Raw genomic sequence first — 27,105 nt, 5'->3', positions numbered from 1 at the left:
AGCAGAGACCAAACGAGCAAGGATGAAAGCTTCAACATGTTGCATGCTTTAATTTGTAACAAGAACTTTCTTGTTACTCTCATTCACACCCTTGAAAAGCAGAAAAATTTCTCTGTGAAGGACAGGTATAGTATGATTATGCTTATCATCTTCAAGAAAAAGAATTAGCAAGAAGAAACAGCATGGGTTGTGGCACACAAATGTATTTGGTAGTTTTTGCAAAACAAATTTGCAGTACTCTGGAGCATTTTTCCTTCTCCATCTGTACTCACTGAGGAAGAAAAAACATTGCCATTAAAACAAGCAATTAAAGAGAAATTGGAATGTTTGTACATATAAACAAAGAGGCAAAGGAGCAGGAAAGCTCAGTTCAAAACTGTAAACACTTCCTGCAGTTAGATCAACAGTTCTACAGTTTAGAAATGTTCTGTCACTGGAGCAGGTGTTGTTCTGCAAAATTAAATTTAGAGACACAGATTCTGTGTTTAAAAAATAATCACAAGAGCAGATGGACTTGCATTTTTTATATTTTTGTAGAGAACAGTGGACAGTTTATGTGCCTAAGGAGGAAGAACTTAGGATATGAACTGCACTAAAATGTGTTTCATTTATTAAAGATGACTGGGCAGAGAAAATCCAGTATTAGAGCATTCTTTTTTTTTGCCCCCACAGGTGCTTGTTTGCATCCTTCTTGACTATTGCATTACAAACTAAGCTAGTTTATCTGACCCATATTTTGGAAGTATTGACAAGGGACCTGATGGAGCAATCAAGCAATGTGCAGCCTAAGCTCCTGCTCAGACGAACTGAATCTGTGGTAGAAAAATTGCTGACAAACTGGATGTCTGTCTGCCTTTCTGGATTTCTCCGGGTATGTGTACACCTTTTCACTACATGACATATGCAGAGAATTTCTTGAATTGATTTTTTCCATAGGAGCTGGCAGAGGGATCAGTTTAAAGCATTCAGGCTAGCATTTAACATTATGAGTGTGCACTCTTCTAGTTTAGGTGGCTTAGCTGGCTATCATCAGTGGAATGCAGGAAAAGAGCACATCTCCAAGAAATGATTGTGTCATGTATCTGGGCAAGATTTGGGTAATTTTGTAATTCCAGCATGTCCTTTGCTCATACCAGACATTTCAGCCCAGTGAGATGTATTGTGATCATATTAAAAGGCTGATAGACTTGATAAAATGCAGTGGTACCCATCTATGCAAGGTGTTGGAAAGCTACCGAGAAATGGAGATTTAAGGAATACCATCCTCTGGAAAACTAAACTTCTGTCCAAACTTTTCAACCTCCAAGCAGTATTGCAGATTTCAAGATCTAAATTACTTCAATTGAAAACAAAATAAGCGTTTCGTTTCATTTTAATATTTGCTTCTTTTAGTAACTTGATAGCACTTCGTTGTTGGTTTCAGTGCTTGGTTACTCTTCCTGTCTCTCTTATCAACGTGATGCTATGACACTGTTGCTATCACTCTCATCAGTGCTTACATTAATACAGCAGCAGAATTGTTTGAGGCTCAGCAGTTCACAGTGGTTTCCTGGAATTGAGGAGAGTGCCAAGGAGCTGGCAGAGATATGTTCTCAATACATCAGACATTTTACAGAGCTGTGCTAGTGAGACGCCTTAGCTGGGCTGCAGGAATGGCGTCACATGGAAATAGAGGCACATCCTTCCTTTCTCAGGTGCTTTCCTGAGCCCTGGGGTTTAGGCAGGAGAGGAAATCCCCAGTTTCATTTCCTCTTTTGCTGATACACCAGGGTAAGTCCCACCAGCTTGTTCCCAAGAAATTTTTCAGAGATAAAAAGAGGAGACACCAATTCAAAAGGAAACTAGTTGTTAGCTTGTTTTCTCAAAAGACTGAAAATGGAAGAAGTAGCTGAAGTATGCATGTGAACATGTGCATGTCTCACCCCCCACCCACTCTTTGGTAGAACTAGGAAGTGTCTGCCAGGTGGAGTAGGAGCAGCTTGTCTGTAGTGTGCTTGTGCACAGCAAGGGGCTGTGAGCTATCTTGCCACTCACTCCAGATGTCCCTTGCTATTTGCATGAGACTTTCACACTGAAAAGCAAAAGATGGAGGTTAAACAAATAACTAGATAAATCTGCTTGGAGGGATTTTCTTTTCTAATTGCAAGAAATTGAGTCACTTAAAAGGAAATAACACCATTTGTTACACTTGATTTTTTTCTAGTTATTCATGCTCATTCAACGATTACAAAAATAAATGTTTCTTGTATTTTTTGCCTGACCTAGGAGACAATTGGTGAACCTTTCTATTTGCTGGTGACAACCCTCAATCAGAGGATAAACAAAGGACCTGTTGACGCAATAACTTGCAAAGCCCTGTACACTCTCAACGAAGACTGGCTGCTGTGGCAAGTGTCTGAATTCAAAACAGTGGTATGTTTGCCAGCTTGTGTTTCCTCCAGGCATGGACAGCTGTAATGTTTTCTCTGTTTCTAAGAATTTAAAATAAGGCTCTTAAGACACTAAAGTAGTGGTTAAGTGCCCAGATAGTAAAATTGTTATTGCTGACAAAGTTTCCAAACATGCTAAGAATTCAACTAGCTGGTGTTTCTCTGATATACATTTCACAAATAGCACTTACTCCTCACTTCACAGCATGCATTAATCACCAAAGAGTAGATTTAATGAAGTCTCAGGATATTAAAAAATCATTCCTATTTTAAAGTATACTACAAAAATATAAACATGCTTAGAATTTAAACTAAACTCCACTTTACAAATGAATGAAAGAACAGAATGCAGAGATGTTTTTTTTCTATTGTGTTTACTTGTGACTAATCTTCAAGCAATGATTTGCTGTGGATTTCCATATTATTAGCACCAAATCGTCTTCAAATTAGCATAGTTACAGCATGGTGGATTTTAATTAGTTGCTTGGTTAAAAACAAGATATCTGGGAAGTCTAGCTAAGCTTCTGAACTTTACCATAGGTTTTTTTGCCTTTCTTAAAGCACCTAAGAAGTACTTCCTGTTTTCCAGTTGCGCCCAAACATCTTTAAAAGCTGGAATTCCCTTACTGATTGTCATTGTGACACTGAGATGTGAAGGCATAGCAGGATTATTGCACTTTGGAGCATGTTAAAATTGTGGCTTTTAGAGGAGGAGGTCTGAAAAGGGTTTTCAGAATAACCAGAGCACTCTTCTGCTTCAGAGTTCCCAAGTGAATTTAGGTCTGAGAACTTTAAAATGTGTATTTCTGGTGATTTTTGTAGCTTCCTTGCTTCTCAACTCCTGGCTTCCAGTCAGAGTTATGTGACATAATGAGGACTATGAGAAGTGCTGCTGAACAGTGGGCTTCACACCTTGGGAGCAGAAATTGGCAGGCAGCAATGGCCACAGCAAGGACAGTTCAAGTGCTGTCCTTTCAGTCCTTTTCTGAGCCCATGTGCTAAGTCTCTGGTAGGGCTGAGGTTTCCAGGTCTGCCTGTGTCCTGTTTTGAAGCAAGAACTTGGAGGTGCTAAGATGTCATATACTGGAGTAGACTACATGACTCTGGAAAATTTGGGTGGTCAGCAGTCCATTGGACTTGTCTCATTGGGCCACACAGGAAACTCACTGAGATGGCAACATTTCTGTGGGTAGTTTCTGACTTGTCATTCTCTGCTGAAAACTTCAAACTGATTTGACTGATAAAGCAGTACTCAAATCTTCTTCTTACAATGCTGTTGTTAGAGGCTGCATTTGAAGGTACTTCAAGCTAAGTTACCGAAGTGTGCATTTGGAAAGGAAGTTTGTCACTAAAAATCAAATACATAATCCAAGGTCTTTGGTTTCCTTGTTTGTGTGCTTCATGCTGGCATGTATTTGAGATCCAGAGTAAATTTAAATATCTTGTGTATGTATCCATAGGATGCAAAACACAGTGGTGATGCAGAGCAACAGTTTTCAAGCAAGCTCAGTATGCCTGTTACTAGTAGACTGCACAGAAACATTTTCTTATTTTTAGCACACATTCAAATTGAGAGCCCCTTGGGGGGATAGCTGACTCTGAAGCTGCTGAAGAGCCTTAAATACTTTTTCTAGAGCTACTTCTATGCATGGAGTCACTGATAGTGTCTTGTGCTCAGACAAGAGGAGAAAAGGTAAGTGGTCTGAAGGACTTGCTGTCACTGGGGAACACTGCAGATGGATGAGGAAGTGAGAGCCTACAGCCCTTCTTGAACCTTGTTTCCTGCCTTTGTACTTTGTATTCCTGCTTTTGAATAGGAGATAATGATGCAGCTATAGGGTTAATATAGATCAGCTTTCCGTTTAGGTGCAGCATTCCTCGGGCTTAGCTGGGAAATGCTGAATGTTCCATTTAAAACCATCCCAAAAGCAGAGAGGACTCCTGCAATAAAATTGCAGAGATGAAGTTCAAGGACTGTGGTTCTGGCTGGACTGGGAAATGATTTTGTTAGGTGGTTTATCTGAGATTTATGCTGGAAGCTGCAACTGTGCTGTGAAGAGACTTAGGTGGAGTGGTGAGGCTTTCTGGGCTGGGGAAGCAAGCAGCTGTGCACATTTTCCCTTCAAAAATAGCATTTAACAGGAGACTAAAGAGAAAGTAGGCAGTTTTCTTCCCTCACTAACACCACTTCAGATGCACTACATTGATGTGCAGGACCTGTAAGCTTACAGACTGGGAACCAAGTGTTTTCTCCTTACTGCGGAAGAACATTTCTGCCTAAAGGATTGCAGGTTTTGTTTTCTAAATGGAATAAATTCTGATCTGAATTTTCAAGTGCCCTTGTACAGTTGCTCATTGCATTTACATTCTGAGTCTTGCAGTATTTTGTTGGTGTTTTGGTTTTCCTCTTTGCCCAGCCCTGTGATAGCAGTACATTAAAATCTACCTCTCCAGAGCAAAGCATAAAAAAATACAGCCAAAAAGAGGGTTATATAGAGATGGTGAAGCAAATCTGCAGACATTTGGTGTCCAGATTTTTTTAAGCTGTGTAGGCACTTGAAGATGTGGGGATATATCTGGTAGGGAGTTCAATTCTCAAATCACTAACAGGGTACAAACAAGGGTGTAGGTGCTCTGCATGAGAATCTCTCCTTTCAGTATTGGGAGTTCAGCTCCAAACCAGTAAAAGCAGGATACAGACAGGCTCCTAAAAATCAGGGTGAGCTCCACAGATCAGGAGAGGTTTTTTAACATTCAGGCCATTTGTAACCAGAAAAAAAAAAAAAAGAACCTAGAAACATGTAGTGTTTGAATTGCATTAGAGCTGTTCCCTGGCAGGGCCCCATGCCTTTTTTAAAGAGGCCACAGACCTTGGATCACCCAACACACTTCTGTTAACCCTCTCTGCTAGAAAGATGAGGCCCTGAACAGAGATAGGCTGCTGAAGTGCATACTCAAGTGGAGGAATTGAAGGACAGATGCTTCTAAAAGCACTGGTCAAGTACGGGCTGAGAAGCTGTGCTCTTTCAGGCTGTGCTTATATTTGAGTACTGAGAAATAAAGCTGCCTTGAAAGAAACTTGGATGTGTCATGGATCCTTTTCTCAGGCTGAGGAAGCAGGGCTACTCTCTCACAGGCAGACAAGCAGCTGCACCCCTCTGCAGATAATTTGCTGCATGAGTGATGAAGGAGTGTGCTCCACAGCTGACTGCTAGCCTTTCACTGAAGAGATTCATTTTGAATAGAAAATGCCAGCCTGGAATGGGAGAATGGGAGACATTCTCAGTGGTGGATCTCCTGTGGGAAACCAGGGGAGACTTCTTACACTGGACTAGGTGCTCCAGCAATCCTTTGAGTAGTCACTGCTTATTTTAAAAAAGGCATTTGGGCTGTTGAATGCTTTGCTGCAATGTGTTTACATTTTTAGATGGAAAGAAATTATCTAATTCACCTGTTCAGCCAACTGCCTTTTATCAAAAGTGAAGCAAAGCCATGTAGTGGAAGGTTGTTTGAAGTGTTTAACTGCTTTATGAGTTAAAAGAGAGGTGTTAAAAAAAGGTAGGTGGGCTGTAAGGGAGTAAAGCAGAGACAAGGAAACCAATTTCCTAATAAGACATCATGGTTGTGGTATTATTAGTCACACTTTGTGAGAGATAAGGAAGCTATTAAAAGTATGTGATATAAGGGGGTTCTTGTCAGCAGAAAAGAACACAGCAACCCTCACTACAAAGTGAGCAGTGCAGATGTTGGCCACAGGAGAGTCCTCTGGATATGAGACAGATTGAGTGTCAGATACAGCAGCATCAACAGCACAACCCTTCCTTTGTGTAGTGCCCATTGAGCCTAAATTTAACTCCTGCACCTTTTTCTGTGCCAATTGGCTAACTCTTCTACAGCTGTTCTATAACCTCTTCACAGGTGACTGTTCTGGCTGCTGCAGAAGGATCATACAATCAATCTGATTTTTCCTGTGGATTGTATTTCATAGCCTGGGAAATGGGAGTAGTTTTAAGGCAGTTTTGTTATGTGGTACATCCTGGTACTGGCTCTTTATATAAATTGCCTAACTTTCACCAATAAAAAGAGGATTTTTTGGGGTTTTTTCCCATCTATCTGATAAATGGAAATATTATTTGTTCATATGCATAGCTGATGCATAGGGTAATCAATAAGAGTCCTTGAATAGCCCAGATTATTGTTCTTTATTTCTAAGAAACTATGATATTATCACATTGCTTTATTAAACCACATCTCATTTATTATCTGCTATGGTTATTAATAGCTCTGCTAAATAATTCATTGTGTGAAATTAATTTTCAAGGAAACTACAAATCTGAAAAGCCATCTGCAAACACTGTCATCAAATGTCATTATTTCTGTGACTGCATGGGTGAAAACACATTTTTTAGGTTTGTTCCTGTCCTGTAGCTAGGTTCCAAGCTGGTTCCTATACAAGTAGTTGCAGATGCCACCTTCTCCTTAAGTAGCCTTTAACAATTCTTGCAACCCATGTTAAAGCTTTTCTGAAGAGTGACTTTGTCTTACTGTCATAATTTCTAGTGTGTGAAGTCTCATCTCTAGATATTATTAGCTTAAATCAGCCTCTATAATTTTCTCCTGAACCTTTTGCGAAGTTAATAGTATTTTTGTTTCCTCTGCAAAGTGAGAGAGCTTAGAAAAAGGCTTGATGATATTTTCTTATGACTTTCACATGTCCTCCTGTGATTTCTCATATATTTTCTGACCTCCAGAGCTGATCATAAAAAGGCTTTTATAATTTTACAATAACTTCTGTTTCTTTTTCTAGTTCTACACTATGTGTCTAAGTATAGTGATTGTGACTGTCGGCTTCTGATTAATGGTTTCTAAAGCCAGGGACTGTGCTGTCAGACAGGTGGAATCTGATTTATGAAAACTTCAGCTGCAGAGGGACAGCTTAATAATAATTGGCTTTCCTGGCTCCCCATCAATTGCTTTATCACTTAAGATTAACTTCTGGAGGAAATAATATCAGCAAAACCATCTGGCTCTCCTGGCTTAGAGACTTTTACATGCTTAAATATTCCTTCCCATCTGACCACTTCCTTGAGTTACAAAGCATTCCTATTATCCTCACACTGTGGATACTTTCACTTAAGGAGTCCACACATGACTTATATTCCACCTACATGAAGGATGACTCCTCTCTTTCACAGTCCTGTCATCCTACGAGCAGGAATGGGAGGGCTCTCATGTGCTAATGACTGAAGAGGCTGCACATTCCTGTGCAGCCTGTGGGAGAGGATATGCTGAAAAGGAAAGGAGGAAGAGACACAGACAGTTCCTCTTGATGGTCTGAAAGGAGTGGAAAATGAAGCAGGAGCCGGAACATGAATATTGCAGTGTAGGAATATTGTTAGAAGGAAAGGATCATGTGAAGGAAGGAATGCTTCCAAGGACATAGAGCCAAATCAACATCAGTTGAAGTGCAAGAAACTACTTCAGAAAGATCAGTTCAGAGACTAGAAGGGGCAAAGACTGATTAAAATTAGTTTTCCAAGGACAAAATACAGTTAGTCCCTGTCCACATTTTAATCCTACAAGACCATGACTTCAGGGCAATCAGAGTCAAGGACAGGGCTACTGTCTGTACAGTTAGTCTGTGGGTCTAACCAAGCATGACTCCCTCGTTGCTGTGCCAATATATTTTTTACTGATTTTCTGCATGAAATCCCAACCTGAGGCGTGGTGTCCAGTCTGCTTCTCCTTCTGCTATTCCCACTTATCCTTGTCTCTCGTTCCATCTGTCCTTTCCATGGACTCATTTTCCTCACAATTAAACATCTCAGTGTCCTGAGTAAGTTGTTCCCTCTTACTTCAGTTACATCCTAGTCTTTCTTAAATCATAATCTTAATAGTTTTGCAACCCTGTTTTTAATAGTCCCTTTGCTTCTGTAGAGACAGTAAAGTTAATTTTTGTTGCATTGGACTACTTTTTTCACCCAGTAGCATGTTGTAATTTCCACTCTTGCTGGGTAATAAGCAGAAAATACTATTCTACAACTATTAATAACTACCTATTTTTCTGAGAAGATAGAAAAGTTGTCCCTGCAACAACCTGGACAGAAATTATTTCCTTCACGTGACAGCAGAGAAAAAAATTTTTACTTGCTTCCTGTTTTAATGCTCACTCCTTCAGAGTCACATGGAGTCCTCTCATTTCAGTCAGAAGATAAATGTTATACCACAACGGTTCAGCAGCCAGAATGGTTTGAGTACATTTATTTTCCTATGTCACTTGCAGTCAAGTGCTGGCACCTAAAACACATGTTTTAATTCTGTCGCAAGACATCTCCAGCAGAACATCTGTGTCCATTCACTGCAATTTCACTGCACAGAGCAGACTGTGGCACTGGAAATTTTTGATCATATTGCTTGGCAATTACAATTACCACTTAGCAATTCTGCGCTCATCCCTTATTTCCTGCCTTCTAGCAGTTAATCTGCCTGACCTGATCAGAAATATGACCCGACAAAAAAAACATTCCCTGGAGATGGTTGCTCAGTGTCACTGTCACCTCCCTGCAGCCCCTACTCAGCTCATGTGCAGCCCAGCAGAGGAGTTGTGTCCCTGCCAAGAGTAGCAGTGAGCTAAAGGGCAGGGGTGCTGTAACCAGACATGGGTGTTTGAGCTGAAATAACAACTAATGGGACACAATGCACTTTTCTGTGCAGATCTGTACCACTTTGGATTCTATCTGTACCACTTTGGATTCTATCTATTTTCACTGCTTCTGTGGCAGCCCTGTCAGTGCTGCCTGCAGAGACAGGGCTGTGCACAGACAGACACCGACTGCTCCAGGGGAGGTGTACCTTCTGTGGGATATAAGGCACTCAGCATAATCTGCTGGTGTAAATATGCATTTTAACACTGCTTCCTAGCCACTCAGAATCAATCATGCTTACCATGACTGCTTACTCAGCAACGTTATCAGATCTCTTGTCACTTACAGTTTTGCTGTTTAGGCATTCATTTTACATAAAAGATCTGCTTTTTTTAGAGCATGCATTGCAATTCTTCCTCATCTGTTGTTTTTTGGTAATTCAATGAAATACATTTGCACAAAAGCAGAGGACAAAATACACTCTTGGAAATACATAGCTATATATATCTATTTTTCATTTTATGAACAAGAAGAATTCTAAATGCTTCTTTGTGTAACTCCTTCAAATAATCTTTATTTGAAACAACTTTAATAATAAATATGCTGAAAATGTCTTGGGTGCTGAAAATCTGTCAGGAGTTTGTAGGTTTCCTATGCCAGGTGTTCCCTGTAAGTCAGAATAACATGTGTTTCTTTCCCCAGACGCTGAACATTATCTTTGAAAAAATCCCAGAAAACGAGAGTGGAGATGCCTGTCAAACTATTCAAGTTAATGTTCTGGACTGCGACACCATAGGCCAAGCCAAGGAGAAGAGCCTTCAGGCTTTCTTCAATAAGAATGGCTTTCTCTATGGTCTTCAGCTGGATGAAATTGGTCTTGGTAAGAGAATGTCACTATGCTGTATTTTCATGGAGTTTGCTGCTCTGTTGTGGAGTTATCTCATTAGGAACACCTACCTTTGGCTCTGATTCTTTTCAGAGTTCATAGAGCACATAACTTTTTTGAGGAATTTTGAAGCAAACACTAGATTTATTTATGTTGCCAGTTAGAGACTGGAACTATATCTGCTTCACTTCTGCAAGGATGTCAGCGTTGCAATTAACAATGATGTTATTTATTCTGTGTATAGAAATTCCCTGTTCCTTTTCTGGGGTAAGAAAGGTGGCAGGCCCGTCCACCTAAGTACAGCTGGTTGGTTGGTACATTTTGCCAGGCGATGACATATCATGATTATCAAGTATTTTAGTCCCTATCTACTATTCCTCCTACCTCCCTTCCTTCCTTCCTACAGGCCTACATTGCCCTTGATTAGAAGAGCCTTCAAATAAACCTCATTTATAGTCTGGCTTGGTTTATATAATAATTTGCCCGTGACTCACAAAGTCACCTACAATATCTGCAGATGTAAATAAGGCTGTACCAGCAGATGAGTCAAACCACCTTTCCTTGGTGGGTTTTCAAGAGCCCAAGGTCTGTAGCTATCACCACCATACCACTTCCCAGGTACCCTAGTAGGAAACCTAACTAACTCTGTATTGTTGGCATTTGTCACCTTCTGGACTGTTGGCATTTGTCACACTCTCTAAGATGTCGATACTTCCTCACCATCTCAGACTCTATGTTGGCAAGTGCTCATAATTTACTTTCATATCTGATGTCTTGATGTCTATATCCTTTACCAGTGCCTGACCACCCTTCACAAGTACTATGTCAGTCTTGTACAGCTCATTTTAGTGATCTCTTAGAAGTGGCTTGTGGAACCTTTCTTCTAGTCCCAATGCAGCCTTTACAGCAGGACACACTTGTGCAGCAGAATAGTGATTAGGTGAAAGCACCTCCAAAAACTCTGCCTTGACCAACACAGAGTGAAGCACCAAAACCTGCTGAAAGGGAAGCCACCCAGGCTGTCACCCCAGAAAAGGAATCAGAAGTGTGAGAGTGCAAAACCACTTTCATGTGACCTAGCAAGGATAGAGAGAAGCAGCTCAGTTGGGAGTCACTGGTCCAAAAATAGTTGGGTGTTATTTTTCTTTACAAATGTCAGTACAGTGATAATGCCATTGGAGTGTAATTGTTTTCTGTTGCTGTCCTACTGCAGAACTTGTGTCTGAGGAGCAGCAAAGAGAATTGTTAGATATTGATGGCTCCTCAGAGGTGATGGATGATGGGATAAGGAAACTCAATACCATCGGCCATTACGAGGTAAGCACAGAAGCCAGACCAGTGAGTTGAGAAGATGTTTCTCCACAGCTCTCAAATGTGATCTGCACAGCTTGAAGTCATAGCTAAGCATCATCAACAGAAGGAAAGAATTGTGTGGCACACAACATTCTTGCCAATGAGTCATGTTTTCTGTTACTTTTCAGAGGTTTCCTTGTTGCAGGGTTGCTTGGTTCAAACATACCAGGTAAACTGTTACTTCTGTCAAGCATTTCATTTAAAACAAAATCTGAATTCCAGCTACGAGCATTGCCTTGGGTCTTTTTGAGTCTCTGCTGTTGAGATTTTGTTGCACCATGAGCAACTGTTTACCTCATCCTGCCTCATATTTTGATTATCTGAACAGGCAGTATTGATACTTTTGAAATCTCATTGTGAGTCAGAATAAAAAGGATTGATGGCTTTTCTCCCTCTTTTCTTGATACCTCCTATGTCAGTTTCCTTGCCTTTTTCTCTCTCTGTTTTTGCTTCCATCTGCTGTTGGCACTTGTACCATGTCTTCCCCTCTGCTTCCAGTTGCCCCTGTAAAGCAGTTGTTTGCCATGCTGCAATAATCTGTCCATCATTGCAACAACACACAAAACTGCAACTGGTGGCAGAGCCCTCCTGGGTGTAGCACACAGTGAAAGCAAAGCAAGCAGCATTTCCTCTCTGAGGAGTTTTCAGTGACACCAGTCAAAACAGAGAGTGAGATGTTGGAGGAAAATGTGCAGCAGGTGATTGGCCTCAGGTGATATGGAAGTTCACATGTGATGCTTACAGATGGATTTTGGAAATGGAGGTTATCATGCTGAGTGCTTTTACAGGTCTTTCCTCATGCCTCATTGAATTTGAAAGTCTGGCTCTTAACAAGTTCATAAATTTTTATTGATTTAGAAGTTTTGCTGCCATAGGTCTGTGCTGTGCAGTGCAGTATGGTGCTGAGGAACCTGAGCCAACACGGAACATGTTGCTGTCTGCATGAGCAAATACTGTGCCATCTATAGAGAAACAAGGATTTTTAGCAGAAATTTGTATCCTGGCCAGAGAACAAGGCTGCTTAGATATGAAGCAATGTCATTTGAAGTCACTTTACAGATTTCTGCAGGCATTTGTTGCTCTCCTCACCTCACAGGGGTTCAACAGTGAACCCAGATGTCCTGAGTCACCATCCAGTGGCTTTTCCTGTGCCTGTCTTGAATCTTGTCTATAGGTGAATGTGTGACCTCCTCCTTGTAGAGATTTTGTACAAATTAGGACATTGTAGTGTTGCAGTTTAGAGCCTGTACAGCACGGGTCAGTGTACATTTGAATTAGATTGGGTGTTGGAACTTCTGTCCAATACAGCAGTGCCTGCCCTCTTTACCACAGGCAGCTATTGCAGGTGCTCCCTGCTTTCCCCAGCAGCCTTCTGTATGCCTGGAGCTCATGGCATGCTGTGGCTCATGGGTGTCAGACCTCATGGCAAGTAAATCTGCTCCACTGGTCTCTGTCATCCCTGGGTATCTTTGTCCCAGCCCTTGTTTTGTCTGAGGTTTCTGCAGGCAAGGGTTTCCTGCAGATGCAAGTTAGGTAGGAGGCACAGTTGTTTTTGCAAAGCTGTAACTACACTAATTATAGCTTAGCAGCTGCCTTATGGAAATTGTACTGCATGTCTCTTCCATATTTTAGTTCACATTTTCTGACACTGACAAAATAATGTACATTTTAGGCAAAAGTGGCATTTTAGGCAGTGGCTTAGTGGCAAGTATTAGCCATTAGCATCTAGTTTATTTTCTTGTGTGCATATTGATGCAAAAAGGAATGTAAAAGTGTCTAGATAGCAAGAAAAAGGAACATTGCATACACTCTGTGAGGGCAGTAACATTGCCTTAGAAATTACAACTTACATTTCAACAATGCCTTGAGTTTTGTGACAAGCCTGAATTTTTCTTTTTGTTTACCAGCCTTAAATGCTAGAAAGTATCCAGATGTTTGAAATTGGGAAGTACCATCAAACGTTTTTAAGACACTGGAGTATGAGGGTTGTGTTGTGAAGGTCCCAGAGTCACCAGTCAATCTTGAAAAAGTACACTTAGTTTCTACACTGATTTTTAAAATATGCAAGAATGATGCATTTGCATTTTTGTGTAGTGCTTGTGAAGAGAAGAAAATCCACTGTTCTGTTAGACTCTGTTATGCCTCTGGCCTGTGTGCTACTTTTGCTCTATTTTTTGGCTCCTAGGAGGTTTCTCAATATGTTTATTTATGAGGTCTGTACTATCACTTCCATGAGAATAACCACAAGCCATGACAAGAAAGTTGCTAATTATCCTGACATCTCATTCCCCACACAAGAAGAGAGTTGGACAGTCACTTTCAGATCTGCTGTCCAGTCACAGATCTCCAGTTTCTCAACTGTTAAGAGTACCACACATTCCAGGAGCAGGCAGAGCCCCATCAAGCAAAACTGAATGTGATCCTGGGAGCTCACTGGCAAGGACTGGATTACAGTGAGGACAGGAGGCCTGGGGAGCAAGAGGCATAAAGACACACTACCATGTCTTCTGTTTTGCAAAGTAGCTGTATTCCATGTTGTCTGGATTGGAAGAGATCTCTCTTCTCCCTGTTTGTCCCCCTCAATAATGCAACTGACAAAGCAAAAATTTTTTCGGGTGTCCATGGGACCAGCCCATCACAAAAAGTGATTTAGGCAGCAAGATGCAAAAAGAAGGAGTTTTTAAATTTTTTTTTTAAATTGGATCATACTGTAAGAAACAGCAAGTATGGCTGCTGCAGTAATGATAAAGAGAAAGCATAGTCTACTCACTGCTAAAAGCATAATTTGTCCCAAAAATAAAACCTAGAGTGTGGGCTTTGGTCATGGCTGCTCTGCAGCAATGCCTCAGATCCTGGAGGGAAGCACAGTTCTCCCTGTGAGCTCTGCCATCTCCCTGAGGACAGAAGTCAACACATTTCAGCACTGAGCTGCCCTCCTACCTCTTGGGGAGGGAATGGAGGCAGCATGTGTCCCACATTGCTCTGGGAGGGGGTGAGCTGCTGGGTAGCACTGTTCCTGTTTATCTGTCTCCAGGGCCAAGTAGGAGGACTGTCTGGGTGTTGGTGTCCCCTCACAAGCTAGCCTTACAGCATATTCCTATTTGTAGTGTGGTTTTCAAGTGTTCTGTGCTATCTAAAATAGTTCTGAAAGTCTGTATGATAGATGGAATCTCTGCAAAAAAATCATAAAATAGATTGCATTTGCTTTCCAGGAGCAAATGTAAGTGCAGATTTTTTTGGCACAAGACACAGCTTTTGATAGAGTATCTTAATGTTTAAGCTGGTTTCTCACACCAGGCTGGCTGCCAAGGTTTAAAAAACACTTAAATTATTTTGGCAGAGATCCCTTCCTAGAACTGGCCGGTTGTTTTTGTAATTATAGAGGCAAGTACACTAGCACTTGGCAAGACTCAACATTTGATAGCAGAGCAGTGGTGTAGTTCTCAGTGGGAGCCATTTTTTAGTTACTCTTTGACAATAAAAGCATGGCTTGCCAGTTTGTTTTAAAGATAATGAGTAACATCCTGGCAACACTATAAATTTAGGGAAGGAGGAGGTAGATTTTCCTAGAAATCCCAAGATGGTAAGATATTGATCTTGATCTTACGGTGTAAAAATATTTTGCTCAGTTTGAAAATAGTTCTTGGGAGCACCAGGCTAAATCCTCAGAATGGCCCCTCCACAGGACATGGGTAGAACAGACTGAGCTGAAAGAAAGGGGAGCAGAAGAGAATTCACCTTTGTGTGCACCTCTCTGCCTCACCTTCCCATAAGATTTTGTTGCACTGGGTGCAGATAATTTAACCTGAGCAATCTATAGAAAAATGGATGCAAGAAACAGCACAGAGCAATACATGAAAATTAAAATGTCCACATATGGGCTGAACCAGAAAAATCAAAGGAAGGGAAAAGTCTTCAAGGCTGGTGCACTGGATGAGGTGGCTTCCCACATGGCTGGGTAGTGCTGAAGAGGTGCAGCCACTGCCCGTGCTGAAAGCCCAGCCCTGGCTGCCTGCTGAAGGCTGTGCACACTGTGGTGAGAACAAAGCAGGCTGGGCTGTCCTGCACTGCCACAGGCTGAGGGACAGAGGAAATGAAACTGGGGCTTTTGTGAATTCTAAGCACTTCTGTTTCAGCATGATATGTTTGTTTTTTCTTTCAGATTTCAAATGGAGCAACCATAAAAGTCTTCAAAAAGAAGGCAAATACCCGATCAGGTAACAAACTCACTGTGACCCATTTCAACTTTTGTGCAGAATGGTTGGGAATGCAGAGAACTGAGCTCTGACAGATTGTGTCTTGGGCAACAGGAGGTCAGAGGAATTGGTGCTTTGATATAGTTGAGCCAAATGAAGAGCCCTGGCTCTGGGCCACTGGCAGGCACAGTGGGCCTAAAAGGAAGAAAGAAGGCAAAGGAAAGGACAGAAGGGCTTACAGTCCTCAGCAAATGCTTGCCTAGAGATACAGGCTCATAGGCAGGAAAGCAGGACAGGGAAGTCCAGGTGACACAAAGAGAGGGAACAAGTCTCTCTGCTTGGTGTCCCGAGCTGTGCATCTCAGCCATAGTGCTGCACTGTGCAGAAACACAAATGATAAACCCCCACTGTTTGGGAATTTTCCTTATTCTCTTGAGTGTGTTTCTGAAAGCTTTGACTTCACTGTCTGAGCAGCATGTCAGTAGATAAAGGGTGCTTGCAGGGGGCCAGTTCATCTCACCTAGCCCTGTGATGCAGGTTGCTCTGACCCAGCTGGTGGATGAGGGTAGAACTTTCTGTAGGCCCTGTGAAGAAACACACTCCTAACATGTGTTTCCTTATCTTCAAAGTTAGGCGAGATGTGCATCTCTCCCTCAGCAAAGCTGAGGTTGTTTGTTCCCAGCCATTGTGTTCAAGCCTGACCTCAGCCCACCTGCACTCAGCGCTCCTAGAGGCTTAAACCACTGCAATCGTCTCATCTTGTCCTCCTTTCAGAGGAGCTGGGATTGCTGCCAGCTTACCCCAGCAGCAGATAGGATGCTGTATCATAGCGCTCCAAGCTACAGGTTGGCACTAGGGAGGTGCGCAGGGTCCATGCATTTCTCAGAGGCATCCCCCACACTGCAGGCAGGAAAGGATGACACTGACTCTGCTTGTTTGGCATCTTGGATGCACCCTGCTGCACGGCCCAGAGCCCAACAGAACTCACAAGCTTGTAGCTGTGTGTTTCATTAATGGCTCTCTGCTTTTGTTGTTTAGATGTGGACTACTCAGATGAACACTGTCATTTGGTGAGTTGAATCATTCCACTGCTAAGTGGTAGATTTAATACTAAACTGTATTTGGATCTGTGTAATCTCTCTAATCTCTTTGTGACAGATTTTACCAGACTCGGAAGCAAACAAAGATGTGAAGGGAGCAGGTCACAAAGGAAAGCAAAAATTCAAAGTGAAAGAAATGTATCTCACAAAACTTCTGTCCACCAAGGTAAACTGTAAAGGCTTTATTTTGGGGGAGGGCTGGTGTTGGCTTGGATAGTTTGGCATAACAGAAACACAAACTAAACCAGAAGTAGTGCAGACTTCCTGAGTGTAAATCAAATGTTAAATGAAAAGGTAGCATGCAAAAATCACTGCGCTAACTATGGGGTATGACCATTTGCAAAGACAGACACATTTCAGGTTTTCTAATACTAGAGTTCTAAAATTGTCTGATTACACATAGTATCTCCTTAGTAAGCACAACCTTCTTCTCAGGTTAAAGAAAAAGGTTGTTGTTTAGCCTAAGGAAAGTGAGTTTTACCACAGAGTTCCATAGAGTGAGAATGAGCCCCTCTGGAATGACAGCTTTCATTCAACAATCTCCTCACTCTGCTCTAGAGTTTGCCCAGCTTAGAGATGACTTCTGAAGCCTGAGTTTCACGAGATACTGCCCACAAAATGAAATAATCTGTTATGGTTTCAGATTAGGCATTCAAAATAACTAGATTAACTTTAAAAGCAAGGTCCTTAGGATTTATAATATAAGTACCTAATTTATACAATGTGCATTGCTTAGGAATAAGTCCTGCTCACTCCCTCCCATAACGTGGTCTTGTTTCTGACTTAACTCCAAATGCTTAGAAAGCTCTTTGCAACAGCATATTGCATAAAATATTCATGGGTGCACAACACTGAGCTGTGCAAGAGGCCTGAAGGGATGATGATTTTAGCCTTCTTGCATTTAAAAGTCTATCAATCATTATTTAATTAGACTGTTGACAGCATCTGAAGTAATTTGGGACAGTCCCCAAAGTGAGAGTGAAGACTGGTCATTTCTCATTACCTGTGAAAACTAACACGAGCCCTCAGGAAATGCTGGAGTAAACCAGTAATGTCTTGGGGTGGAAGACTGAGGTACAGAAGAAAAGATCAGGCTTTTTAGAAACAGGCTTTTTAAAGGGCTTTAAATTAATCATCTTCTCCAAAGTAGGACACTGCCCTGAACAACAGAGCTGTGATATTCTTTGCTGTGAAATTCCTCTCATGATAGGCTGTGCACTAAAGGAAATTGCATCTCACCATCTCTCTCTCTGCTCCCCTCTCTCCCATACATGCACACAGACACAATCACAGAGTTTACCCCATGAAATGAACCGGCCAGAATTTATCAAGACCCTGGGATATGATTAAATCCTTCTTGTCAAGAGAAGATTGGGCTGAACTGAGTTTCAGAACAGATGTGAAGAAATAAAACACAAAACAGTGTTTTGCTCTGTTTGCCTCTACTGAAAAATAGTCTGTGATTATGTCAGGGAGTCCAGCAGCAAGCAAACTCTTCCTTTAATGAGCCAAGTATCTTTGCTTATGCATCAGAAATATCCAGTTTTCAGTTCTTCTCTCTAATATTAGTGTCTTATAGCACCCAAAGCTGTTATTCTAGAATTAGATCAAGTGCCAGAGCCACTTGGCTGTGAAGTGTTGATGAGCACATGTGTTGAGCTTGTGTCACAGATGGCACCTGGAAGACCAGTGCCCTAGGAAAGTGGCTAAACTGCTTTTTTCTCACCTCCCTCTTAATTCCAGTCACAAATTTCAAATGCTTTTAGCAACAGTGGCAACAGTATCCCAAGAGTGGATGTTGTCTTTATTAGCCCAAGTGGTTCTTCCCACCTGTGATTTATCACAGATTTTATCACCATGATTCTCCTCTAAGCAGAACAACGGGACATGTGACATATGGAAGGAGCGCATTGTGATGTGTTGTAGTTTCATTTTTGTTACTGTCTTGTTTGCCAATAACCTATGGCCTTGATGTTTGCCACAAGCATATTGTAATTTCAGTGCGTAGCTGTCCCGGGGCACACACAGCTCTCTGAGGTATTCTTTGCTTGTGTAATATTAACAAAATATTAACTTTGTTCCTTTTCAGGTGGCAATTCATTCAGTTGTTGAAAAGCTCTTCAGGAGCATTTGGAGTTTACCCAACAATAAAGCACCTGTTGCTATCAAATACTTTTTTGACTTTTTGGATGCCCAGGCTGAGAGCAAAAAAATTACTGATCCTGATGTGGTTCACATATGGAAAACCAACAGGTATGCCTACAGGATATACACAGGGGTGTGTGTGCTCTCTGAACATGTAGCTGCAAAAATGAAATGTGTCAGGTGTGAGCAGAAGAATATGATTTTGGCATGTCTGGGAATAAGATGTGGTTTGGCTTTGTGGATAACTGTAACTTTAGTGTATTGATTTAATACAACACAAACCACCAGAGCTTCGAGGTCTGTGCAGCCTGCACACCGACTTCACACTCTGAAAGAAGGAGCTGCAGAGTGGGAGCATTATTTGAAGCTGGGTGCCTGACAGATGTGTTTGCTCTGTAGCCTTTGTTCCCTGACCCCTTTTTTAGTGTGAAGAAGCAGCCAGGAATGTGCTTTGTTCCGTGAGTGCAGCTGCAATTAAGGACCATTTTAAAGCAGTTGTGCTACTTGAGTGGTTGATTTTAAAGATGTTTGTTCTTTCTCCTGTCTAGTCTTCCTCTTCGCTTCTGGGTGAACATACTGAAGAATCCCCAGTTTGTCTTTGACATTAAGAAGACTTCACACATAGATGGCTGTTTGTCTGTAATCGCACAGGCCTTCATGGATGCCTTTTCTCTCGCAGAACAGACACTGGGGAAGGTAATGCTGCCCCTCCAGTCTTCTCCTACTTTCTCAACCAATGTCTTTTTCAAATGTATAATGATAAAGATGATGAAATCCTGGATCTGCTGATATTGGGGGCAGAATTGTCAGGGGCCTAATTAAGCTGGGTTTCCATTCCTCGTTGCTCTGTCTCCTGAGACTGAAGAATTCACCAGTAGACAGATATAGCTATGAAAATGCCTTATTTATAGTTAACTGCTGCTTGTTTTCTCTGCAGTTCAGTTCTGCACGGTGTGTTTACACAATAGGTGGCAGAAGATGGAAACTGTAAAGTTCTAATGAAGTTTTACACAAATGTCTTAAAAGTATTAACATTATTTGATAAGTAGTCCAAATTTTCTGTCACACACCAGTGTGCAGAAAACACACACAATAAGCTAGTAGAAGCTGTAACAATACTGAAAGACCTCTGAAGATTGAAACAGTTCCTTTCACATATATTAGCTGCTCCCTTTTTATATGCAAAATTATTTGCTGGAGCAACAAGTTCAGGAATCTTACATTCAAAAACTCTTTAGTATAGTATCCAGAACTCCGGGGATCAGAAATACTTCCTTTTTCCCCAGGGTATTTTCCTTTTCTTTGGACCAAAGCAGGAGGCTTTTGTTCAGGCTCATACTACCAAGAAAACTTTTTAGCCAGAAACTTTTTAGCTTGAAAGAATTTAAATAAAAATGGACTAATTTCCTATGTGATCTAATCCAACTGCTTATCTGTTAAAGGTAAATAGCAATTAATGTGCTTGTTTCTCTTACTTTAGGAGTGAAGTATCATAAATTAAAGCTAATCACATCACTTCCTTGATGGAAAAACTGCAAATGAGCATGGTTGTTAGGTTTCTATGTTTAACATCCACTGTGCAGAATTGTTGAAACAACAGCTTCTGTTAGCTATTTGAAAAGGGGTGCTGAAACCTGATAAAGGTTTGCAATGCAGCAAATCTTGTGACCTTTTAGTACTAAAGTGTATTTACCTTCATGATTTTTAGGCTTTTATCTTGAGACATCTTTTAGCCATTTAGAAAACAAACATTTAAATTACTTCATCACACATTGGAAGCAGTGGTGACAACATAACACAAGGTTATGTCATTTATTGCCTAGAGCTTAAACAGGAAACTACCAGCCCCCACTTTTACATTCTGAAAATCAGTTTTCCAGGTGGGGCTTTGGCTCCTATCACAAGCATCAGCACTTATTTCCTCAAATGAGCCTAAAGCTCCTGGATAGGTTAATGCTGACCGGGGTTGTTGAAGTCCTGGGGTGAAGAAAAATCCCTTTGGCTTTGTGTGTCTGGCCGTCAGTTCTCCATGCTCTCAAACCCCTGAGGGAAAGGAGTAGTAGGGACCAAAGAGATTCAGGGGAACCTCTGCCAGGACAGCACCTAACAAGACTCTCTGGTGTGTCACTGCCAGGGAACTTTCCTTTCAGCAGTACTGCTGTATCTTGAATGTAAATTGGGTTTTGGCCTCAGACCCTTTGGTTCAGCTTTCTTAATCTTTCATGTCTAGGAATCTGTAAGGAAGTGAGAAAGAAAAATATGTCTGGGGAACAAAAAGTCATCAATTCTGATGTCAATAGAAATAATTACATGGCAATTGTCATGAAACACAATACACTATTAGTGAAATCCTGCCTCTGGTTTGCATCTTTGTTTCATAATCTTGGTTCCTTGCATATAAGCACAGCAAAGAAAAATGAGTCACACAGACACAATTAGATGTAATTAACTGTGTGGAGGTGGAACATTAGGAAATCTGTGCTGTGAAAAGTTACAAGGCTTCAATTTTTTTCTTTTAAGGAAGCACCGACAAATAAACTTCTCTATGCTAAGGACATTCCTCTCTACAAGAAGGAGGTGAAAGCGTACTACAAAGCCATCAGGGATCTGCCTCCATTGACCACTGCAGAGGTTGAAGAATTTCTAGCTCAGGAATCTAAGGTATGGTTGAGAAGCAGCAACTTCATTTGCTTTCATGTTAAGTTGTTGTTTTTTTTTTTTTTTAAGGAGAAGTGTCTTACCAGAACTGTTGTCTGTTTTAGAAACATGAAAATGAATTTAATGAGAAAGTGGCCTTGTTTGAAATCTACAAATACATAGTGAAATACTATGATGAGGTAAGCACATCTGGAATTTCAGCTGAATCATTAATGTGGGGTAACATAGTAACCAAGGGCTGGGTGCCACTCCCAAGGCAGCCCCTCCGTAATGCAGCCGTGGCTGCTGCTGAGCTGGGAGGGGCTGGAGCAGCGCAGCCCCCAGGGCGGTTGCAGCCCCCACCCCTCCGAGGGGGCACAGGCCAAAGGTTTGTCAGTGCCCTTTACTGTCACTGCTGCATTGCACAGAGACAGTAGCAATAACATATTCCCTGCAGTTTTGAGGAAGTTCCTATATAGCCAAGGCTTCTTGCTATACTGTGTTTGCAGAGTCTCTGCAAATGCCTGTCACAACTCCTGTGCATGCACTCAATTTCCCTGGAGGCTCAGAATCAGATTAGACTGTAGCACCAGGGTTCTTGATTTAACAGTCAGTGCAAACACCTCAGTGGAGCACACAGCCTTAAAGCAAGAGGTGTCTGCTCCTTTTCCATCATAGCTGTCTTAATGCTCTCCTCTAATAGTCTTTCTCTTAAAAAGAAGCAGCTATAGTTTCCAGTCCCTGCTATTACTAACAAAAGAAATCTTTTCTCAGCTGAAAGTACTTAGTCACAGGCTACCTCTAAGCTGCTTTCTAAGAAAATCCCTGTCCTCCACTTTGCATGACAGGATTCTCCACTCCATTTTGTTCAGCATCCTTAACAGAGGCTGCGTGTGCCTGTGCAGGGACTCAGATAAGAGCCAGCTGGGGTGTGTTGCCTGAAGGCCTCCTTATGCTTCCAGCAGGTTGTCTGGGTTTCCCAGCAACCAGGCCTTTCTCTCTTTCATCCTCAGTAGCACAGCACCAGCACTTGCTGTAGCCATCCAGCTCTCAGTCACCTGTTAGCTGGCTTACCACTTCTGATCTCTAACATTCCAAATTACCTGGATTCAGCATCAAATCTTCGCCTCTTGAAACAAGCTTGGGATGATACTCAAAATGGCATCATCCTTTATTAAGCTCATTAAAATGATTGATACAGGAGAATCCAGTGTACTTTCTAGTCTTAGTGCCCATTTTTGCTTTTTTGAAGCTAGTACTTGCTAAACATAGCCCATCCTTAGAAGGAAATCTTCCCTCTGCTCTTCCCCCCCTGGCCTTTGACTGGGAGCAGCTAAATCTCTTTCATTGTTTACTGAGACCTGTCCCTGTGTAGCATTGCCAGCAGAGATTTCAGACAGCAGTAGTGCTCCATTCTATCACCTGGGCCAGAGACAAGTGGGTGAGTTAGAGGAAAAGAGGCAGTTTATTGCTCTTGGCTTATAGGGCAGAGGAAGAGAAATGAAATACCACTTGGAAATCTTCTGTAGGGTAAAAGCTGGATCACTGGCCTTGCCTCACACTCTGAGAGATGAGCATGTGTTGGGTTTGTTTTGGATTTTTTTTGCTTGGCTCAGTCATTCTTTTGTGGAAGTGTTGCAAATCCTGTGATCAGAATGACTTGAAGGGAAAACTACCAAAATAGTGTGTTAAAGTCGGAGAAGAATGTTTACAGATAAGCAGGCACTCAATGCATTTTTCTGTCAGTAGTTGTACAGAAAAACAGGCTTTATAAAACAGCAAGTAAAATAAGCATTAAAAAAATTATTCTCTCTTTTGCTAATTGTTAACAGATTATCAGCAAACTCGAGCGAGAACGGGGGTTTGAAGAAGTCCAGAAACAGCTCCAGCAAGTAAAAGCCTTATTTGATGAAAAGAAAAAATGCAAATGGCATTGAGCAGAGCACTGACTCACAGCACCACTGTGGGGGATTTTCTATTAGTGCTACTGCTCCCAAAACTGTTTTGACTGACTTTGTGTACAGGGTTTGAAACGTTTGGACACTCTTCTCCGCTCTGACCATTCCACATAATCGACGATTGGGAGTGAAATATGGGCATGGTTACATATTCACACAGGGGCATGTGAAAGTGAACCTAATGTTGGCAGGGTCAGCATTTTTAGGTACTTGAGCACACATAACCCTTTGGTTCAAAAAAACCATCTAGTAAGCTTTTGGCTTACTTTAAAATAAGGTCATAGGAGATGTGCAAAATACACTGTAAGTTCAGAGTTGCCCACGTGAACTTGCAAGTTGCTTACCTCTTTTTTTTAAGAGAAAAAGCTGATGCTTGACCACATCCTTTCAGCAGCTTGGCAAACTGTGAGGGTGAGAATACGGGTCAGCTGCAGTTTCCTTCCTTCCAGTCAAATGTTCGCTAGATCCTGTTCAGAAAAAATAAACCACCAAAAAAACAAACAAAAAAAAAGAAAACGACCAAAACAAAAGAAAAATACAAAAAAAATCTCAACCTCAAACACATCAAAAAAACCCAACAACAACCTGGCACCAAAGTGACACTGAGGATAACTGTGTTTAGCAGACACAGTGGGTCTGAGGTTGGAAGGCCAAATGCCACATGGCAGACTTACCTTTGTTAGGTTAGAAATTCCATGTCCAAAGTGAAGCAAACCACTGAGAGGAAGAGGTGAGGGGAGGCTTTTGGAGAAGCACATTCAGCTACCATCAGTCTGTGTTTACATTTTTGACTTTTCCATCCTTAAATAAGCTGTGAAACACTTGTGAGCAGCTTCACAGCTGAAACTGCACTGCATCAGGACACTTGTGATTTGATGAAGCAGCTGCCCATGGCTGCACTTTGGTGCACAAAGCTGTACTCAGGTGCATGATTAGCCCATGCATCAGTGTGATGGTCCTGGCCAGCCATGCTATCTGTGTACAAGGGCCTCACAGACCTAAAGCCAGCATGTGGGGGGTCAGCTCAAAGGTTGGTTTAATAATATTTAAGAACAGGAAGACTGGGGTTTGAGATACTGATACAAACTTGCTGGGGTTGGGCTGGGGAGGGGTAACTGTCTGCCTTAGTCCAGCTGGGGTTTTTTGAGGCTTGGCCATTTTGGAATAAGGTGTCCATTACCCTTGCATTGGTGGGTAAAGTCGGCCCAGCTGACAAGCAGGGGCATGGCTGTGCTGCTGGGATGGGGCTGGGGCAGTGGCTTCTGAGCAAAGCCACAGAGGAGCAGCCGTGGCTCCAGCTCTGCTACAGCACCAGCACAACCCTACCCTCTCCTACAGAGCTGAAATGGTTTGTCAGCATGGACTCTACTTCAGCCACAGGAGGCACGTTCTGAGGCCGTCACGTGCCCTTAGATTAGAGGTAAGGCATTCATGACAAGGAGATACATTTATACACATTTCTGGAGAGATCCACCACTGCAGGTGAGTGATGTAGCACAGTGGCCCATGGGAGAGGGCAGAGCTGTCACCTGCCTTGGCAGTGGGAAAGGTGCCATGGGCTGTGAATGGCACAGGTGGCCCAGGTTTGGTACAGAAAGCCAGTGCTGGGGCTGTGAGCAGCCAGAGCTGGCTGCACAGGGTTCCCAGGCAGTGGAAGGGCACACGGTGCTGAGCTGGAGGAGCCCCAGAGCTCAGGCATCGGTGCTAATGCCGCCTGCCCTGGTCACAAAGGCAGCTGGTCCCAGGCACAATCCCAGTGGCAGAAGCAAGGCAGGCTGTTAATGTGGAGAAAAGTAAACACAAAACAGGGTCCTGCTGCTCTGCCCCCTCCCTACCATGTGATTGCACAAGTTGTTCCTCTTGCATACCAGAGAGGGCAGCCACCAACCAACCCATACTGTGATGGCTTTGTTGGTTTCTTTTTTTAATTCAAGTCTTACACTTGCTATTAAGTTTACACTTTATACTTGATGGAATGTATGGCTTTGTTCAGGACACTGCACTACAATGTTGCAGTACTTTCAGCAGTTCTCTGCCTGGCACAATGTATTTTGATAAGTTCAATTTTGATTGGAAAAAACCCCACACACCTCTAACCTATCTTGCCCTCTGTCCTAAAAGAGTGGACCATGGCTTGACTAGCACTTAAGCTTGGAATACCTGCACGTAAGGGCTTGATTTTTATTGTTCTTAATCGAACCTTTTAAAGCAGCATCAATTAAATAGAAAAAGCACAGTAATTGATACTGAAGGAGAGGCAGGAGTGGATTATACTTTCCAGTTAGTTCTCTTCTGCTTCCGGTGTTTGCTGGCAGTGCATTCAAATGAACTGTGATAGTTTTGTTCAACAGTAACCTTCTGTACAGGCAGAAAAGACAACTCCAACATTTCTGCTTGAAAAGCTGTAAAATATAATCTGTTTGCGTGGGTCTGATCCTGTGAACTTCACTATATGTGTTTATATTGATGAGGAAATGAAAATCAGTCCTATTCTGTATTTGTACTACTGCTTGTTTGCTACAATAGCTTTAATGATTTCTAGAGATTAAGTATGTGTTGAAGCAGGCCCTGTAGCTTTACCTACAGCCTGGAATAGGATTATTGCCTTTTATTCAAGCCTCCTAAACAGTGTCACTCTGTTAGTAAACCATTTTTAAGTCATACTGGGACTTTGTAACCCATCAAGTGGATCTCACTAAGTGATGTGAAGTATAATTAAGTGATTGTGGCTCTTTTGGTAGGTTTGGGTCAGCACACAAAACATTGGCACACCTTCTGTATCTGCAATTTGTCATTACTGTCACACAGAGAAAAAGAACCACCTCTGACTATTATGGGTAATATGGCAACACAACAGTTCTAATCACATCCTCAGAAATGAAAAGCAAACTTCTCTTCAACTTTCCATGTTTACAGGCAAACTGCTATGGCAAACAGCGTGTTTCTAACACTAGCTTACAGAGCATTATTTTGCAGTCATCTAGTTTGAAGTCAAACCTTACTAATGTGTAAAGTAATTCCTGTTGTACAGAAGTTGATCTGTTGTTTAAAATGAATGGTTAAAAAAGTGCAAAAGACAAATACATGTTGGTGTTTGTATGGGTTTATCTAGAATAAAAGCATTTGGAAGTTAGTTTGATTGTGTACTTTAAAATGGCTTCAAGAAAGCAAACACAGCTGGTAACAATGTAAGGTCATGCAAGGAATGGAGTGTAAGACACAGAGTGGCATCAGATGAGAAGCAGTGCTGCAGCTCCAGCCCTGCAGGGGTGCAGGACAGAGCCATGCAGGTCAGCACAGCACACTTCCATCAGCCTGAAATTGGGAAGAAGAGGAACAGGAAGGTAGAATATAACTTCTGATGATGCTGGGGAGGGGAGGCACTGGCCTAAATTCCAGCAGCTGCAGAGTCTGAATGGAGGGGGATTCCCTGGGCCAGAGGAGTCCCAGCTGCCTTCCCACCTGGTGGGAAGCAGCAAAAGGCCAGGGACAGGTTGATTGTGCAATGCCTGCCACACCTCCAAAAAGCCTTCAGGATATTCACTTCAACTGCATCACTCAAAGGCTCTGAGGGTGATGATACTTTTAAAAAACTAAACATGTTAAAAAGGATGATAACCCAGTAATCCTTCTTTCAGGAGAAGGTGCTTAGGGACAGGAAATAAGCTTTCACACAGAAAGCCTGGGACCAACTGGGAAAGGTAGCCCACAGACCGGGTGCTGACCATCATTCCTCCTCCTGCTATTACCCCTTTTC

At 42.0% G+C, this 27,105-nt stretch overlaps 1 protein-coding gene across 1 annotated transcript in view; it reads left to right on the top strand.

The window, feature by feature from the left end:
• The window catches only part of PLXNC1 (plexin C1), a 70,680-nt gene extending 44,199 nt beyond the window's left edge, over nt 1–26,481 (top strand). Inside the window, exons 19-31 of the mRNA XM_030959795.1 lie at nt 1–125; nt 673–871; nt 2,266–2,412; nt 9,776–9,953; nt 11,173–11,276; nt 15,475–15,529; nt 16,547–16,578; nt 16,667–16,774; nt 18,698–18,861; nt 19,302–19,449; nt 21,274–21,414; nt 21,516–21,590; nt 23,223–26,481. Of these exons, the coding sequence (XP_030815655.1) occupies nt 1–125; nt 673–871; nt 2,266–2,412; nt 9,776–9,953; nt 11,173–11,276; nt 15,475–15,529; nt 16,547–16,578; nt 16,667–16,774; nt 18,698–18,861; nt 19,302–19,449; nt 21,274–21,414; nt 21,516–21,590; nt 23,223–23,327 (1,581 nt within the window). The 3' untranslated portion in view covers nt 23,328–26,481. The remainder of the gene's footprint in view (nt 126–672; nt 872–2,265; nt 2,413–9,775; nt 9,954–11,172; nt 11,277–15,474; nt 15,530–16,546; nt 16,579–16,666; nt 16,775–18,697; nt 18,862–19,301; nt 19,450–21,273; nt 21,415–21,515; nt 21,591–23,222) is intronic.
• Nucleotides 26,482–27,105: the final 624 nt, after the last annotated feature.

This window comes from Camarhynchus parvulus, chromosome 1A (assembly GCF_901933205.1).
Source record: "Camarhynchus parvulus chromosome 1A, STF_HiC, whole genome shotgun sequence".
Classification (NCBI taxonomy): domain Eukaryota; kingdom Metazoa; phylum Chordata; class Aves; order Passeriformes; family Thraupidae; genus Camarhynchus; species Camarhynchus parvulus.
Note: the sequence above shows the minus strand (reverse complement) of the source record. Positions and strands in the feature narration are given on the sequence as shown.